Raw genomic sequence first — 20,013 nt, 5'->3', positions numbered from 1 at the left:
TAATTAATGACCAATCCCAGTCCAGCTGTGTCAGGACTCTGGTCAGTCATGAGTTTTTATTATCATTATTTTCTAGCTTTCTGATATCTCCTTTCTCTTTCTTTAGTATAGTTTTAATATATCATTTTCTTTTCATATAATATCATAATATAATAAATCAGCCTTCTGAGAACTTGGAGTCAATTCTCACCTCTCACCTCATCCTGGGACCCCAAAACCCCCAAACAATTAATAACCACACCCCCCTGCAGTCACCCAAGTGCCTCAAGCTGTCCCAAGAACAATCTCTGCCTCTCAAGGCTTTTTTCCACACCCTTGTGGGTTTAAGTTGTCCCTGAGGACAGGTCATGAAAGAAGGAAGGGAACACAAAGGCATCCAAAAATTCTCTAGCAAATTATAAAACATTCTCAATTAACAGCCAGCTGAAAATTATCACGGACAAGAGTTCCAGGAGAAATTCTGCCCTTGGTCATCGCTGTAATATTTGAAGAACAGAAATTATTTTCCTCTTATGATTAGCCCAGGGAGAAACTGGAATAGATGATACAAAAGAATTTGTCTTAGGATATTCCCTTGATTCTGCTGCCAAACCCAACCACTGGATCATCCAGGAAAAAACAAGGGAAATGAAGCCATGCCTGGAGCAGGGAACACTTCCCTGGGCACACACAGCACCTGCCATGGGCAATATAAACCAGCAAAAGCAGCCCAAGTGCCCAGGTTCACCATCTGCAAGCCCTGTGAAGCTCCTCAGGTGCACAAAACACAAAGAATTGGTCACTTTAGTCCATCCAGCTTCAAATTGGAGCTGCCTGAGCTGAGCTCCCAGAGCAATGCAGGGTAAGTATCACAGTAAGGAAATAAACTGCAGCAAAATATCCCAGGTAGCTCCAACACCCAAACCCAGTGCTCAAAGTGAGGTTGTTTATATTCCACCTTTTGTTTTAGGAATATTTTTAAGACCTTGACCTCCAGCTGAAAATGCTGAGAGAATAAAGAGAAACCCCTTCACAACCTCATAATAAACAAGAGCTTAAATCCTGGAGAGATTCAGGGCAGAGATCAATACCTGCCAGAGGCTGGGCAGGATATTCCAGCTCCTGCAGGAGGGAATTATCCAATTGCCAAGGATCCTTTTGCTTACCTTGCAGCTCCCCACTCCTGCTGTACAGCTCCCTCCTCTGCTCCCTCAGGTAGGCACTCATGCTGATGGCATGGGATGAGGATTCAAACCTGGAATTCAAAGGAATTCAGTCAGTTTCAGGCACTGGAAGCACCCTGCAGCTCTTCATAATAGGAAAATATAAGCACCCTTCAGCTCTTAATAATATATAAAATTAAAATATAAAAGGTATTATTTATAAAATTATATATAATATAAATATAAATATTATACATTTATATATTCTATATAATATATATTATTATATATAATATAATATATATTATAAATAATATAATATATATTATATTATATCATATACTATAATAAAATATCATATATAATATATTATATATAATATAAATATAATATTATATATTATATAATATAAATATAAATAAAAATTAATATAAATATAATATTAATATAAATAAATATAAATAAAATATAAAATGTCTTATTTATAAAACTAAAATATAAAATGTGTATTATTAAAATGTAAAATATAAGCACCCTTCAGGTCTTAATAATAGGAAAATGTTCTCCTGGAAATTAGGGACCAATCAATTATTATTTATTGTACGGCTCTAATAATCCACAAGGACCAATCCAAATATTTTCCAAGCATTCCTGCCCCATCAAGAGGATTGTTGGAAGTTATAGTAACAGAAGCTGGTCCTTCTTCTTTACCTTCTTCATAAGTTTGGGTGGTTTTGTATAATTGGATAAAAAAGTCCCCATTTGGGTGGTTTTGTGTAATTAGATAGAAAAGTCCCCATTACAAGCCACAAGTAGTTAGTTATTGGGTTAAAAGTAAAAATAATTTAAGTGACATTTCTTAATTAGACAGCTTATCCTTAAAAAACCTTGTAGAAAGAGATACATCATCCTTTTTTAGCTTATTAAAATTAAGGGCTACAAAACTCACAGCTTGTGAGACTGTAATACAGATAACAAATAATAAACATCTGAGTGCAATAAGAAATACTGTCTCACACATTTCATCCCAACCTTAGCAGAAAAAAGAAGCAAAAATTCCATTTCCTGGGAGTGCCTGGATGGGCTCTGGGGACAAGGGAGAAGGGAGCTCGTGGTGGGGACAGAGCACCTTCAAACAGCCCCAGTGGACAAAGTGTCTTGGGAATCTGAGCTAGGACAGAGGCTGGGCAGAGTCACAGAATAAAGCAGGGATTCATTCCAAGGATCTCCTCCATGGATGCACCTTGGGCAGCACCAGAGCCCAGCCAGGGCTGCACCCAAGATGAACCAAAATGGCCCCAAAATGCACCAGCGCTCCCGGGGTCTCTCCCTGGGATCAGTTCTGCTCCATTTGCATCTTGCAGTTCATTGTCCCATTCCAGCTTTAGCCCCTGCAGTCCCACCCTGCTTGTTTTTCTCTCTCCAGCCCACGGGGTTTGTGCTCTTGGGCTGAGATTTGGGTCATTTGTCCTTGGTGCCCAGCTGGATCAGGAATTGTTTTGTCTCCCTGCTCTGTGCACAGAGCTCACCATCCCATAATATGGAGCTCAGACCCACACACCAAAGCAGCTCAGAATGGGAAAAACAGAAAAGCTGAACCTGAGGCATCACAAGCACCAGACTCGGAAAGGAAACTTCTGTCACAAGAACACCTCGAGATGTTGAGGATTTGCTGTAGCACTCCTCATTCCCTCCCCAATCCCACAGCTCAGCAAGGTGGAATCAGCCTCAGAGGAACACTGGGAACATGAGCATCACACCAGGGACAGGAGGAAAGCATTTCACAGCTTTCCTGGGCACTAGTGTTAAGATTATTACTATTAATGAGGCTTTTCTGCTTTAATTTGGACTCTGAGCATTGGTGCTGTTGCAACTGAACTAACAACGATTTATCAAAATACAACAAACCCTTCTGATTTTAATTAAAAGAGTGTAAATTCTTGGCTCTGTGCTCCCCACGTGCTCCTTTCTGTCATCAGTGACACAATAAGAGCAGCATTATCCCACAGGTCTTCCAGGCACCAAACCCAGACCTCATCCCCTTCTTTTCCACAACCATCCTCCAGCTTTTCTCCCCTATTTCCCTCCTTTACCACAACCATCCTCCAGCTTTTCTCCCCTTTTCCCCCCTTCTTTTCCACAACCCTCCAGCTTTTCTCCCTTATTTTTCTCCCCTATTTCCCTTCCTCTGCCACCTCCTTGAGCTCCCCCTTCCCCACATTCCTGTTCCCACTCAACTCCTTGTAACTCCCTTCCCAATGCTGATCCTCCCACAGTGCTTTCAAAACATTTTTGTTTTCCTTAGAATTACACAGAATTACAGCCAAGTCTGGGACTGATTTATTGGGTGTTCAACTCTTGCCTGTACAATTCACTCCTGTCTTATTTCCTGATTTCTAGCTTGGAAATCTGAGCTGGCAACCTGAGCATGCCCTTGGCTACTTTTGGGAAGAGAAAAAAGTTAAAAAAAAAAAAGTTTATTGTGGCATAAATTATCCAAATTCCCCTTCATCTGAAGCTTTCTTTTTCAAGTCAACATTGCAACTAAATAAATATTTTTTTATTATACCCATTTTAAAGGAAATAAGGATTCTGAGTTTCTTCTAAATACCAGCTCCTGATTTCCAGAGAGCAGGACACAACTTCCCTCTATTCCTTGAGGACATAACTAGCAGAAATATTCAATATTAATTAAATTAGCTGAGTATTTAATATTAATTAAATGAGCTCACAGCTACCACAGGACACAGCACCAACACCTGCATCCCCCAGTGAGCAAAACACGAGGTGGAGCCCTGCCCTAAGAAACTGCTGAGGAATGAAATGCAGATTTTGTGGTGACAAGAGGAGAGATTTGGACAGAGCTAATGGAAAGGCAGGGAAAGGGGCCTGGCACAGAAAGCACTGAAGATGGGAGACAAGAATAACACTCCATCAAACACGTACAAACCTCAGTGGGCTGAGAAATTCCATTTCAAGGGAGATTTCCATAGATATGGTGACAGCTGACAGATAACCAAATGAGAGATCCCAATAAGTGCTGCTGTCACTGCAGGGATGGCATCACTCAGTGACAGCACCAGGAGTGGGGAGAGATGCTGCTCCCACGAGGTGATTCACCTTCCCTTGAACAATTAGAGCCACCTGCTCTCTGCTGACAAACTCTACCCAGCCTCAGCCTGCTCCAGGTGAGCCACAGCATCCTCATCCCTCCAGCTTTAATCCCAAACTTAGTGCTCAAACCCCAAACTTGGGGCCTTGTGCACCCAGGGACAGACATGGGATGAGCTCCAATATCCATCTGCAGATCAGAGTAAATTCCAAGTGGAGTTCTCAGCCCAAAACAGCCATAAGGGGGTTAAAAAAAAAAAAGGGTGAGGGGTAATAATCATGGGTTGACAGGGGAAGGAGACAACACTTAACCTCTAATAACAGGAGGTTGTAGGAGAGCTCATCCTGGGAGAGTAAAGAAGACTTGGATTTCTAACTGGGATCTCCGGTATTATGAGAGGACATCCACTCTTTTGGGACACCCACTCATTTTGGGAGCACAAAACAGCACTTTTAGGTCCTCTCCAAAATCCTCAAGAGGCCAAGAGGATGCCCAGCACAGGCAGGTGGTGGAAGAGAAGAAAATTCCAGCACAGCTCCCCCAAATCCAGGTGTGAATCTCCTCTCCCACCAGCGCTGCTCAGCAACTCCTCACTCCTTACTGCTGCACAAATTTCCTCTCCCAAATCCTTCCCTTGGCCACCCAGCCTCTCTCATCCTCCTCTCCCTTACACTCTCCTCCCAACCACTTAATTCTTTGCAGCCTGACCACTGAATTAAAGGAGTTAGTGACAGGATTAAGTGCTTAGTCTATGCAGTAATTACACAGTTATCTTAATTCCCTTTGTCCAGTGCCCTTTATCGCTCCCTCTAACAGCTCCTGAATTTACCATGGACAAAGAGAGGCAGAATGGATCACTCCATGCTCTGCAGCAGCTCCTGTAATGGGATTCCCAGCCCTGGAATGAGCCCAGCTCTAAAACTCAGCACTGAATCCGTAACAGATCTTCAGCTCCGGGCATTAAATCCCCATCCAGGAATTTCCACACCTCTCACACTGTGAAACTGCCATTACCAGCCGCACTCCAGGCACCAAAGGCAGCTTAGCACAGCTTTAAAAACCCCAGCACTTACTTGAAGAGAGGGTTCTTGGGCCTCTGGGGTTTCTTCTTGGCGAAGAAGGCGGCGAACTCGCGGCCGGAGCTGGCGTAGCTGAGCTGGGCCGAGGGCTCCGAGGCCGCGCGCGTGTTCTTCATGTCCAGGTACTCGGTCAGCAGCATCTGGGGGAGGGACAGAGCTCAGCAAGGCTGCAGGCCACAGGCCACCATGCACACAGCACCACCAGGCAGCTTCAGAAGGCTTTAAGCAGTTCCCCACACAGAGTAACATCGTGGCACTTCAGAGGGCTGCAAACATCTACCCTTGCTGTGGTTTAGCCCAGCCTTTTATCCCCTCATGTTCATGCAGTGCACCTGTGTGCCCTCTGCTCCCTCTGGGGTTGGTCAGTGCCCCTGGGCACCCCATGGCTCATTACCCTTAATGCTGGTCACCTGCTTTAGCCAATTAGGGATGAGGCTGGGCTGCAGCCCCACTCCCAATCACCACAAACTCTGTGCCTACATCATCCTTCCATCCCTCCCTCCAGTCACAGCAGAGACAGCCACCACACCCAGAGTGTCACCACACAATATCAGAGGAATTCAACCCATACACAGTAACATCATGTCACTTCAGAAGGCTGCAAGCAACTGCCCTTCTTGTCCTTCAGCCCAACCTTTTATCCCTTCATGCTCATGCATTGCACCTGAGTGCCCTCTGTTCCCTTTGGTGATTGCTCAGCACACCTGGGCACCCCATGGCTCATTGCTGTCAGTGCTGCTCACCTGCTTCTCACAGCTGAAGCCAATTAGGGATGAGGCTGGGCCAGCTCCACACCCAATTACCACAAACTCTGTGCCTACAACCTTCCCACCCAACCATTCCATCATGAGGTTGAAGCACATTCTGGTGATGCCTTAGAATTTTAGCTTTCATATTTTTCAAATCCTGCACTGCATTATTGTCACAGCACACGTCACAGCTGAGACAGCCACCATACCCAGAGTGTCACCATACAATATCAGAAAGCTTCACCCCACACACAGTAACACCACCCCACATCAGAAGGCTGCAAGCATCTGCCCCTCTTGTTCTTTAGCCCAACCTTTTGTCCCCTCATGTTCATGCATTGATCCTGTGTGCCCTCTGTGGTGCTCAGCACACCTGGGCTCTCCATGGCTCATTGTTGTTCACCTGCTTCTCACAGCTGGAGCCAACTGAGCTTCAGCCCCACTCCCAATCACCACAAACTGTGCCTACAACCTTCCCACCCAACCATTCCATCATGAGGTTGAAGCACGTTCTGGTGATGCCTTAGAATTTTAGCTTTTATATTTTTCAAACCCTGCACTGCATTAGTGCTGCAGTACATGTCACAGCTGAGATGGCCACAACACACAGAGTGTCACCATACAATATCAAAAGGCTTCACCCCACACACAGTAACACCAAACCACTCCAGAAGGCTTCAGACCTTGGCCCTTCTTGTTCTTTAGCCCAACCTTTTATCCCCTCATGTTCATGCACTGATCCTGTGCTCCCTCTGGGGTTGCTCAGCACACCTGGGCACTCCATGGCTCATTGCCATCAGTGCTGTTCACCTGCTTCTCACAGCTGTCACCCACTGGGGATGAGGCAGCCCCACTCCCAATTATCACCAACTCTCTGCCTACAGGAGACAGCTCAGCAGCTGGGCTAAATCAGCCTCAGTGTGTCGCTGGAATTTTTAGGTTCTCTGTAGGAAAATGACCAATACTCACCAAAATTCTAAGTGACAGAAACACAGCTTTATCTTTAAAAAAAATATATCCTGAGGACTGGCTCAAATTTCATAAAAATTTAATTGATATTCCTAAGAATGGTTTGGGTTGGGAAGGATCTTCAAGATCAGTCCCACCCCTTGCCATGACCATGTTCCAAGTCCTGTCCAGCCTGGCCCTGGACAACTCCAGGGATGGGGTTTTTGACCAACTCAATCTGCTCCAGGTCCCAAAAGGAACCTACAAAAAGTTCCCAAAAGTGATTCCATCCATGGCAGCCATGGGAAGAGGGTGGGTGAGTTTATACACTGATTATAAATATAATTAATGCTCTTAAAAACAAAGGCTTGCAATAGTGAGCAGTGCAGTTAAAATACCTTGGCTTATACATGTATTTATTTAAAATACCTCGGCTTAGAAATGTATTGATGTGCTTAAATACTTCCAACATATTTATATAGAGAAATAGGAAACATCCATGTGTGTGCTGGGGGTCCCACGTGATGGAAAATATCCTGGAAAGCTGCAAAAGTTGTCCTTTAACAGCTCCCAACCCAAACATGCTTCTTTCATCATCAAAAATATGAATTTTCATCATCAAAAATATGAATTCCCACAGCTGCCAGTGGAGTTTAGGATTGGTTTTCCAACCCCAAATCACTGAGTGAGGGGCTGGGGGCTCCCTTTGTGACATCTTCCCCCCTGGGAAACCTTTGCAACCCAATATTTGATATTATTCAAGGTGCAGAAGTAAAACCAGACTCCAAGTGATTCCATTTTCATTTCCTTGTGTCTGAAGATGAAACGAAAGCCCTTGAAAATGAACTTTTGTCAGTGAATTTCAGAAGGCTGTTTATTTTCAGGAATTTTTACCTACTCACAGGCTGTTGGGAATGTGTTCCATGTGAATAATTAGCCAGTCAAAGCCCATCAAAGAGAGTTGGAGGTAATGAAAAGAATTCATCACTCCTCTGCTGCCTAAGTTGAAACAAATTACACAGGAATAAATATCCAGGCAAATGGAATCGTGCCCCTAATTAGAAACAATTTGGGATGGCTTGGAAAAAAAAAATAATACAAACACACAGAGAAAAATCTGATTCCTAAAGCATCTCAATTAAAACTTTACCTGAGCACAGGCTTTGAAAATTTGTGTTTATTGGTAAAAATAATCACTGTGCTAATTTTTGACACTAATTTAGCAAACCCGTTTGTATTCACCTATTTGCATTTCATCTTCTCCACTTAAATTAACAACCCGAAAATCGCCACGAAAATCTAATTAAACCCTCAAACTTAATCAAGTTGGGGGAAGAAAAAGGAAAAAAATTAAGCAATTTGTTCTTCCATTATGGATGAAACCTACTTATGATGGATTCCACGACTCTGGTGTCACTTTGTATCCAGGAGTGGGGAATATTAAGTGTGAAATCCAGGACTACAATAAGCCAAGAGAGGTTTGGGTTGAGAGCAGAATGAATTATCCCTGTGGGTAAAAGGTGAAACAGAGAACTGGGATATGAGTTTGCTCTAAGTTACTCAGAAAATGCCAAAAATTGGGAAAAATTAGAGAAAAAAATTAATTTGCTGTTAATTTACTCAATGAAACAATTAACTACACAAGGCTATGAAAAAGTCAGAAGCTGGAAAAGATGATTTTGATAATTATCCTCAAAATTCATCAGATTCCAGAATGGTTTGGGTTGGAAGGGACCTTAAAGCCCATCCAGTGCCACCCCTGCCATGGCAGGGACACCTCCCAGTGTCCCAGGCTGCTCCAGCCCCAGTGTCCAGCCTGGCCCTGGACACTGCCAGGGATGTGGGCACCTCTGAGAAGATGAAAGCAGGGAAACGGGAATTGGGAGTTCATTTTTCACTTAAAAATTTCAAGTGTAGCAGAAACTGGGCCAGGAAGATCAAAGCTCTTTCTGCTCCAGTGCCCTGAATTCAACAGTTCCACAAATTCTTTGGGATGAGGGAATTAAGGGGAAATGTGGCTGAGCAGTGACAGGACACAGCCAAGGGGACAGGAGAGATCTCCAGGGAGGATGCAGGGAACCTCAGGGCCTGCAGGGGCTCCAGGAGAGCTGCAGAGGGACTGGGGCCAAGGCCTGCAGGGACAGCACCCAGGGAATGGCTCCCAGTGCCAGAGGGCAGCCAGGGATGGGATCTTGGCAATGAGGAATTCCTGGCTGGGCTGGGATTGCCAGAGCAGCTGGGGCTGCCCCTGCATCCCTGCAATGTCCAAGGAAGGATTGGAGCAGCCTGGGATAGGGGAGGTGTCCCTGGAATGAGCTTGGAGGGCCCTTCCCACCCAAACTGCTCTGGGATTCTGGGATTTGGGACACTCAGAATCCATCCCGAGGGATTTTTATGGAAAATGGGGAGAAAAAAGAGAGGAGAAGGGAAGGGGGACCCTTCATGGTTTGCTGAGATTCCAAGTGAAGGCCCTGGGTCCATGAATGTCTTGGAGAGGAGATGGATCCAATGTCAGGCTGGGAGAGCTGGGGGTGCTCCCCTGGAGAAGGGAGGGATCCAGGGAGAGCTTCCAGCACATTCCAGGCCTGCAGGGGCTCCAGGAGAGCTGCAGAGGGACTGGGGCCAAGGCCTGCAGGGACAGCACCCAGGGAATGGCTCCCAGTGCCAGAGGGCAGCCAGGGATGGGATCTTGGCAATGAGGAATTCCTGGCTGGGCTGGGATTGCCAGAGCAGCTGGGGCTGCCCCTGCATCCCTGGAGTGTCCAAGGAAGGATTGGAGCAGCCTGGGATGGTGGGAGGTGTCCCTGCCATGGCAAGTGGAATGGGATGAGCTTTAAGGTCCCTTTTCTCACCCAAAACCATTCCATGATCCAACACAGCACATTTGGCTTCAAACTGCAGCAGAAAATTGAAATCCTTTCTCATTTTTCAGCCATATTCACTCATGGGCCAGGCTGAAAATCCCAGCAGCTCTTGGCCTCCAAAAGCAGCCTCAGGTTTCCCTTTCTCCCTGCCCTGAGACATCCCTGGTGCTCCCCAGGAATCTCCATGGGTTCCCTGTGTCTGGCCAGCCCCAGCTCCCCTCTTGTGCTGCTCTCCTCATCCTCATGGAGCATTTTAATCCATCTCACATTCCAGTGTTCCACGCTGTGCTCTGGCCCTGTGCTTATTAAAAACCACAGCAAGACACAACCTGAAAATCCACTTTAAAGGCAAGAAAAACCCAGACATTAAAAATATCCACTTAAAAACCACCCAAACCAGGCCTTTCCTGCCTGTTTAAGCCAAAGGAACTTTCCAGAAGCAGCCAAGTAAGGGATTTCCTGATTTGATCCCACAACACCTGCTTAGGAATTGCTGAGGCATCATCCCAAAACCTCGTTAGACATTAATCACGTGGCTGCACAGCAAGATTTATGAGGGACTGTGGAGTTTGCAGCATCCCACTCATCTGGAACAAGGATTTGGAGTTTGTGCTCCCTGGCTGAATCCTGCCATCCTTGGGCTGTGTTTACATCCCTCAAACAAATAAAGCTGTGCATAAATGCAGGGCAACAGAGCAGCCTGCATCCAGCTGCTCTCTGGGAATGAAAAATAATAACAAGAGGTTTATTAAAAAAGGATTTTTTATGGTTTTGGAGGGGTAATTAAATTTTGAAATTCTGAGAAGTCGGGGCAGTGTGTGTGGCCTGGCTGTCACATTGAGCTGGTGACACTGGCTCTGCTCTGTCCTTCTGCAACAGTGGCACAAGGACAAATCTGCTCCTGGGACACTCCACACCCTCACTTGTGGGAAGTGGATTTGTAGAGAATTCTCAAAGCCTGACAGAGAGCTCACATCTGCATGCAAACGTTGAGATGAGAAATGCTGAGTTAGAAATGCCCTGGAATGGGACAGACATTGCTGAGAGAGAAATGGAACTGGAGATGTTCCAAAGGGTGGCTTTGCAAATAAGACTGGATACTTTGGAGAAACAGAACTGTGAAAGATGCATTGCAGTGGGACCCACCTGGGGTAATTTCAGATGATTGCTTTAAGGCATTTACAGCATGGTGTGGCTAAAGCTGACAGACCAAGAAACACTTATAATGTATTTAACACTTAAAATGTATTACAGTGTAATTAGAAAATAGTTGGTAACAGTAATAGTAACAGTAATTATGAATTTACTCTGTACATATAAGGTAGTTACAATTCCATTTTTTTTTTTCTGATTGTGATGGGGTGAATTAGAACATCTGTATTGTCTCACCCTTCACATGAGACTGAAAATGGAATAAAAGTTTTTAAAACACCTCAGGTTTTTTTTTTTTTTCTCTCTGAATCAGATAAGGGACTAATCCAACAGGCATTTTCCTTCCTTGGCTGGGCCCAGGATAAGCTGGATAGGTTTTTATGCCTTTATACCCAAGATTGACCTGAACAAAGCATGGGCAGTAAAACACACCTGGCCAGGGTGACACATAAATTCATTCAGTTTTTTTGTACCTTTTGTGAGGTTTTAGACAGGAGGGCTGAGCTCTGAATAAGTTCTATTCTATGAATTACAAGCTTTCATTGGTATTTCACACCTCACATCCCCTGAGTTCAGATGGAAGCTGCAGTGTGGACACTCTGCTCCATCACCAAACCAGTTTCAAACTCCATCCCATAAACCCTGATTTTCCTCATCCTTTCTGTACTTGGGGGATCCAGAAAATCCAAGGAAAACCAACACACCATGAATTTTTCAAGGGTGAATGAGAAGCCCAGGTAATTACTGGCCTCTCCACCTCATATTGATCAGGGGCAATATCACAGAACAGAAGACAGAAGAGTCTATTAAAAAAGAATTAAGGGGGAATAATAGAATTCATGTCCAGCAACAGGGATTTCCAGAAGATGAAAAGGTCCTGGTTAAATTATTCTTATGATGGTGACAAATTCAGCTTTAAACAAACAGAGACAAAGATTTGTGTCCACCAAGGATGTGACAAAAGCCAAAACACCACAAGCCAACAAAGAAATCCAGGCAGGTGCAGAACAATGTTCAACCAGAAATGAGAAAATCACTGACACTGGATTTTACAAGCTCCCAGAAATCTTAATTCCTCTTTTTGCCCTCTGTATTCCAAGAGAAATCCCAGATTATTCCAGCCTCCTTTTCTTTTGTTGGATGGAAACCTTCTGATTTTCAGTCTCAATTCTCATTTTCAGTTTAAAAACAGCAGTAATAGGAAGGTGATCAATGATAGCACATGAAAAGAGCTTTTCCCAGAGCAGCTGTGGCTGCCCCTGGATCCCTGGAAATGTCCAAGGGCAGTTTGGATGGGGCTTGGAGCACCCTGGGGTAATGCTGAGGTTGGAACTGGATGATCTTTAAGGTCCTTTCCAACCCAAACCATTCCAAGATTCTTTAAATGTGGCTTTAAATGTTAATTAAACTTAAATTCTTTAAATGTTAAATTTCTTTAAATTCTTTAAATTTAAATTCTTTAAATTTAAATTCATTAAATGTTGCTTCAGTCCCTTTCTGGATTGAATGGACCTGGCTCACATTCCTATGGAAAATTACTAGAGAATGGTTATTATTATAATGTTTGGTTATAAATTATAATGTTTGGGTTATAAATTATAATGTTTTGGGATTTAAATTTATAATTTATAATTATAAATTATAGTGTTTACAGTGAACACAGAAAATCACATCTCCTGTTAGTGCTTTTTATTCCTATTTTCAATAATATAATCAATGTACTGGGAGGATTTCAATGTCAGCAGAGGGAAACTTCTACTCCTACAGAAGTAGAAATTTTCTGTAGAAAGTTTCTGTAGAAAATTTCTATAGAAAATTTCTACAGAAAGTAAAGGAAGTCTTGATCTGTGGGATTATTGTGTAAAGTTGAGTTTGGAAAATTTAGGGATATTAAAGGTAATGGTAATTAATCAGTTCACTGGAAATGGCTGCAAAGAGCAAAGCTTTGATCTCCCATCTGCAAGACCAAATCAAACCCTGGCATGACTGTCTCAGACATATTTAATGAAAAATCCTTTTGTTAGGATTTTTTCCTCCTGAGAAGCTGAGAGAAACAAAATGTAAGCAATGGTTATCTGCTGCTGTGGAATGCAACAGGTGCATCTGGGATTGGGCTCATGGGGTTGTTTCTAATTAATGGCCAATCACAGTCAGCTGGCTCAGACTCTCTGGTCAGTCACAAGATTTTATTATCATTCCATTCCTTTCCTTTCAAGCCTTCTGATGAAATCCTTTCTTCTGTTCTTTTAGTATAGTTTTAGTATATAATTTTCATATTGTATAATATAATATCATATAATAAAAAATTAAATCAGCCTTCTGAAACATGGAGTCAAGATTCTCATCTCTTCCCTTGTTCTGGGACCCCTGCAAACACCACCACCCATGACAAACCAAGAAATCAGGGAAAAGAGATGGAAGGTGCACAAGAGCAGTCTGGAAATTTAATATTAAAAGTCCCATTAAATGGTGGCTTCAGTCACCAGCCGGACCCACAGGGGGTCAGGTCTATTCTGACTCTGGCAGTGGTTTGTTCTCTTTTTTGTACTATTGCATTTCTATTTTTAATTTTCCTAGTAAAGAACTGTTATTCCTGCTCCCATATCTTTACCTGAGAGCCCCTTAATTTCAAAATTATAATAATTCAGAGGGAGGGGGTTTGCATTTTCCATTTTTTGAGAGGCTCCTGCCTTCCTCAGCAGACACCTGGCTTTCCAAACCGAGACACAAGCTCTGGAAACAGGAGAGCTGTTCACAAAGTGCCAGAACCAGGCAAGAAAAGCTCAGTGAGGCAGCAGTCTGTAGCTAATTACCAGTAATTTGCTGTATCAAAAGTCTTGATAATTAAAATGCTGCAGGAATTGTGGCATTTCAATAAAAAAAAAGAGGAAGAGTTAATTGAATTGGAAGAGCTCTGAGCTTCCTGTGTCAGTTTTATCACATGGAGAACATGGGCTGAGCACACAGCTGGCAAACACACCAAAGGGAAGCAAGAAGGGAAGGCTGGAGGAATAAAATTTAAAATTTTTAGGGGCTGTGAACACCTGTAATGCAGCTCAACCTGCTTTATCTAATCTTCTTGCTGCTCCTCCAATTCATTTAACCGAAATATAATAATAAAATCCCTTCCAGAATTAATTCTTTAAAGGCACCTCACAATTCTACTCCTGTACAAGAAGAATTCCTTTTTTTTTATTTTTGGGAAAGAGTAAAAAAAAATCCCTCCCAAACTCTGCAGATAATGCTATCAGTGCTCCCCTCATTATCAAGGCTAATTTTGAATTACTGCACATCTGGGAATTTTCATTTCCCTCCAGGGAGGGAGGAAGGGAAGGAATAAACCCCAAAATTACTTGAAAAGCACAACTTTCACCCAAACTGCCACAGCAGCTCCCACAGAAGGGACCCTGGCTCAGTAACAAGTGCCCAGTCTAAGGATTTAAATTGAGGTGGTTTGGGTGGTTTTTAAGTGGATATTTTTAATGTCTGGGTTTTTCTTGCCTTTAAAGTGGATTTTCAGGTTGTGTCTTGCTGTGGGCCAGAGCACAACGTGGAACACTGGAATGTGAGATGGATTAAAATGCTCCATGAGGATGAGGAGAGCAGCACAAGAGGGGAGCTGGGGCTGGCCAGACACAGGGAACCCATGGAGATTCCTGGGGAGCACCAGGGATGTCTCAGGGCAGGGAGAAAGGGAAACCTGAGGCTGCTTTTGGAGGCCAAGAGCTGCTGGGATTTTCAGCCTGGCCCATGAGTGAATATGGCTGAAAAATGAGAAAGGATTTCAATTTTCTGCTGCAGTTTGAAATTTTTTTTAATTTTTTTTTTTAATTTTCTGTGCTGTGTTGAATCATGGAATGGTTTTGGGTGAGAAAAGGGACCTTAAAGCTCATCCCATTCCACTTGCCATGACAGGGACACCTCCCATTGCCCCAAGCTGCTCCACACCCCACCCAACCTGGTCTCTATAAATGGGAACAAGATCTGAGCTGTCCTTTTTCCCCCCCCCATCCTTCCCAGGAGTTCTGCTGGTTTATTTATATATTTCAATAAAAGAGAAACAAACACTGGTGACAAATTTATTTCAGCTACCAATAGTCAATTTGACTAACTGGGTCATAAAACAATTGGACAGCATTTATTTTTCTCCAGGCACCTCAGCTGTTCTGCAAACACAGATTACAGTGGCAGAAACCATCCAAGTAACAAGGCCACTTCCTCATTTTGCTATCAGCCTCTTGGCACCCAAACAAAACACAAAACAAATAAAGAAAAATAAATCCTTTTGGAATTTTTGACAAATGAGCCCAGTCAGCTTCAGGGTGGCAGCTTGTAATTGCTGTGGTTTTGATGACCAAATAAAAATATCTTTGTGTGTGTTTGAGTGTGTGTTTTTACATATTATGTCTGCACATACATTTACACAAAAGGAGGAGAGATTTAGATGGGATATTAGGAAGGAATTCCTGGCTGAGAGGTTGGGAAAGGGCTGGAATAGAATTCCCAGAGCAGCTGTGGCTGCCCATGGATCCCTGGAAGTGCCCAAGGCCAGGCTGGACATTGGGGCTTGGAGCAGCCTGGGATGGTGGAAGGTGTCCCTGCCCGTGGCAGGGGGTTGGAATGATGATTTTTAAAGTCCTTTCCAACACAAACCATTTGAGATGATTTTTGAAGTCCTTCCCAACCCAAGCCATTCCATGATTCCACAATTCCAGTCCATGTATCTCTTTAGCACACGGTCCTTCTTGTGTGAGTGATAACTTGGTGAAATAAATCTGGTCCAGCTACGAGCCAAATGCAGCCTAAAATGCACCAAAACAAGGAATTTGACCAAAAAGGTGATATCACCACCTGCTTTGTAGATGGCACAAAATAAAGCATTTCCCTGAAGGATTCAATGCCCCTCTCAGTTTGACTGGACTTCCTTTTGCTCATGCAGCACACAAAAAGGTCAAGGAGGAGTGGAAAGAGTTGAACAAGTAATTGAGTACAGATTTCTGCCCTGCAATTATAATTTAGCCAAGCTCCAGTGGCTCTGCACAATTTGGAGGTGGGAAAGAAGATGCTCATAAGTGAAGTAAAGTTAAACATTTTTATATCACAAAGAAAGGAGCTTCCTCCACTCGTGTTTAGTACCATCCACCTTGCAGGGAAGAATTCTAATGCACACCAAACCCAGGGCTGTGCTGAACCCAGCTGAGCTGAGCTTCTGCAGCTCAAACTGCCACAGAAAATCCAGCAAAGAGAAGGCAAAAATAAAATAAAATTAAAAAAAAAAAAGGCAGCATGTTGCTTAAATACCAAGCATGTTCAGTGCTGGGTAATACAGCACACTTTGTGTATTCCATGCCTTCAGCTAATTGCTGAAGACATCCTGCTCCAGTGTGGATGGTAACAGTAATGTGCCCTCAGTCTTCATTAAATGCCAGCTCTTAATAACAGACTCCACAAGGGCTTTAATTGCATTTAGTGGCAGCTTCTGAACTTTAAAAGTTGTTAATCAGATTTCTATGGAAATGGGATGACGAGGAAAGGTTAAGTACAGGTTTCTGAAATTTCAGCAGTTGCAGACGTATTGCCCTTAACAGGAAAGAGAAACTACCAACCTTGACAGGAACTAAACATCTTAATTAAATACTCACAAGTACAGTACTTATTTCTGCGTGAAGTTCTATTTTCAAATGTCAAACTTAATCAGGCACTTGACAAAAACATGTGATATCCCTCCAGCACAGGGGAACAAAAATACCTGGGGCTGCTTCCCTCAGGAGACACCTGCACATCTCCCAGCTCTGAGCTGCTCGTCCCAAACACCAGGAATTCAGGTTTTATGGCTTTGGAAGTGCAGGATTCCAGGGGAGAAACAGGATCTCCCATTTTTCAGCCTGTCAGCTCTCCCTGCTCGCTCCATTTATCCCTGGAACAAGGCTCACGCTGCCAAACAAACATAAGGGTCCTCATAAATCTGACTCGCAGAGATTTATGCCCCTCCAGGGCACAGCCCATCAATTAGCACCAGTCAAAAGTACACAAACTTCTCCAGCAGGAGGAAATTTAGTGTGTCTGCAGCAGGCTTTGGTGCCAGACACTCCTGAGAGCAGCCAGAGTGCTGCTTGCTGCTCCCAGCATGGTGGGCTGGGGTCTCTGTACAAATCACACAGCCATTTCACACAGACCTCTCCCTGCTGGATTTTCCCCTTAAAAGAGACGTGTAGTCCATTAAAAGGCCAGATATTAATTAAATCTCAACTTATTTCACCTCCTTCTATCTTTGTTTTATAAGTTTTTTTGATTTCTAACCCACCAGCCATCCTTCAAAGGTATAAACATCTGCTGGACCATCCTGGCCCCTTATTCAGAAGCTCTGCAGTCATCCCTGCAATAATCCCAACAGCAATTCCAAAACTAAGCCTTGAGCTGGCTCCAGACAGGAATTCCTTTGGAGATCACTATGGGGGCCTGTGTACAAGTCACAAATGGGGTGGGACTGCTGGGAACGTGCCTTGAGATGTTTGATTTTCCAGCATCAGTTTTATTACATGATTATGACAATGGGAAGATGTCAGAACCCAGGACATCCCTCTGGCTGTCCTGATGGCCCAGACCCTGCCAGGGGCTCAGAGACCCTGGCACAGAGCCCAAGATGCCCCTGTGGTTTTCATTATGACCAATGCAGCAAATTACCAACCTTAGATGAAGATCTGCAGGCCATGACAGTTTAAGCAGAATAATAGTGAATTTATCATGGGGTGAAAAAATAGATTTTTGGGGTTTTTAGAATGGGGGTTCAGGGGGCAAGATGGAAGAATCTGTCTGTGTCCAGCCTTTCTCCTTCTTCTTCTTGGCCTCCATCTTCTGTGTGATGTTGGCACTTTTGGATTGGTTTAGAATAGAAGCTCACTGTCTAACATAAGTGATGGGTGTTAAAAAGTAATTGTAAACATTGTAAACGTAATTTTTATTACAAAAAGATAACACTGCCTCTGAGGCAGGCAGAGTGCCTCTGTCTGCTCTGTCTGACCTGCTGAGCAGACCTCAGCTGGACAGGAGAAAAAATTTTATAGATAAGAAACAATGAACAACCTTGAGACCGAGCAATGAAGAGTGTGACTCCTCCTTTGAGCACCAGGCTGAGAAAAGAGAGTTTAACACATCTCAGGGTCACTGTGAGCAGAGAGACCCCGAGAGGAAGATGCCCTCAGCTCACATCCCAGGCAGCAGACCAAGAACTCAATGTCACAACTCACTTTAGCAGTTTTTTGACCAATCCCACAAAGCAGAAGCACATTGTCAGTGGTTCCATCCAACCACTCTAAGCACAGGTACCTTTGGTTAAACAATGCCTGCTTATTTCAAATCCAAACCTGCCTGTGAGCCTTCAAACACAATGCACAGAGCTCTGTTATTAACTCAGAACTCCCTCATATCTCACCAGATGAACTTTTCTGCAGCTTGGGGAGTTATTCTAGCCAAGCATTAATACACAGACCATTGTCCTATTTGTCCTTGCTTTTCTACTTCTTACATAATTTTTCTGCTGCCCAATCTCATGGCTGCTGCTCAGCTCTAATCACAGTTCTGCTGTCTCTGAGGCTGCCTTTTGCAGCTTTCCCAAAACCCTCTGAATTTATGGATTCCCACACCCAGCTCCAGCCCTGAGCCACTCACGATGCTCCCAGTGACCACTTCAAGCCCTGGGCTCCCTCCCTCGTGCTGATGATTTATTGGATTTGCACATTTATAACCTCCAGACATCCTAGAACCAATATAAAAACTGAACCAATAGAAAAACTGAGTAACCTCCAGACCTGCTAGAACCAATATAAAAACTGACTCCTGCACTCAGACAGGAGTCCAAGCCCTTTTTTAAATCTAAGTTAAGATTTATTCTCATGAACTGCGAGGATTTCAGTCTCTGATTTCAACTCACTGGCAGGGACATGTGGATTTTATTATCACATCCTGCCCTTCCCTGCAGGGCTGTCCAGCAGCCACCACAGCTGTGGGATCCACCAAGGATGCTTCATGGCAAAATGTTGTAAAATAAATATTTTGCTCCAATCTTAATCTGAGGGAAGAGCAGCTGCACCTGGGATTAGCTCCCAGGCTGAGCAAGGGATTTGAGGAGTAGAGACTTTGGCCTTGGCATAGCAAATAGTGAGAAAAGAGTGTAAATAGAGAGAAAATAGTGAGAAAGAAATGGTGGAAGGACAATGAAAGTTAATTAAAGTGAGCAAGAGAATTATAGAGCCATCAGTTGCTTCATCTTCCTCCAGATCAATTAAAAACATCATCAGAGTGACTTGAAAAAAGGAAGATGAGCAGGGAAACTTCCACCCCAGGAAACTCCCACCCACCTCTTCCTAATCTGCTGCTGTAACAGGAGACATCACCCAAAAAGGGATTTACAAACTGGTGTGAATGAGGAAAAGTGGAGGAAAAAAAAGGAAATCTGCAACAGTTAAACTCAGGGTTGTTGCCTCATTGTCTAGAAAAGGTTTTTAAACAGATGTCACAGGAAGGGCTGTGATGCTGCATTTGGAAAATCCCACATTTTGTAGATTCCTATTTCATCTCTTGCATGTCAGAACTGACTTTCAGATCTCTCCCCCTTTTCAGATTTAAGAGCCTGGCACCCACCATCCCCCTCCAACCAACCCCAAAATGCTTTCCTGACCCCTTTTAAACCCACACTGGCATTCTGTAATTGACCAAACCCTCTAAGATCCAACCACATCTGAACTCACAAGGAAAAGCACCTAAAAGAGAGACACAGCCCCAAAAATCAGAGGCATGAAGAGTTCCTACAAAAGAACAGCAAAATTCCAGGGCAGGAATGGAGGTTTCTGTAGAATGAGCCCAGTGCCACCAAGAGGTTGATGAAAGGCCACGTTCCCCTTTGACACCAACCCAGCAGCCACCATTTCAAGCCCAGCTTTAAGGCCACTGAGGTCTTTGAAATGAGAG

At 43.7% G+C, this 20,013-nt stretch overlaps 1 protein-coding gene across 1 annotated transcript in view; it reads right to left on the bottom strand.

Annotated features, from left to right (window-relative positions):
• The window catches only part of EXOC4 (exocyst complex component 4), a 351,428-nt gene that overhangs the window by 246,331 nt on the left and 85,084 nt on the right, over window positions 1-20,013 (bottom strand). The window contains exons 8-9 of the mRNA XM_066550131.1: window positions 5,328-5,473; window positions 1,146-1,234 (exon numbers count right to left, since the gene is read on the bottom strand). Of these exons, the coding sequence (XP_066406228.1) occupies window positions 1,146-1,234; window positions 5,328-5,473 (235 nt within the window). The remainder of the gene's footprint in view (window positions 1-1,145; window positions 1,235-5,327; window positions 5,474-20,013) is intronic.

Source organism: Molothrus aeneus, chromosome 5, assembly GCF_037042795.1.
Source record: "Molothrus aeneus isolate 106 chromosome 5, BPBGC_Maene_1.0, whole genome shotgun sequence".
Classification (NCBI taxonomy): domain Eukaryota; kingdom Metazoa; phylum Chordata; class Aves; order Passeriformes; family Icteridae; genus Molothrus; species Molothrus aeneus.
This window is presented reverse-complemented; position numbering and strand designations above follow the sequence as displayed.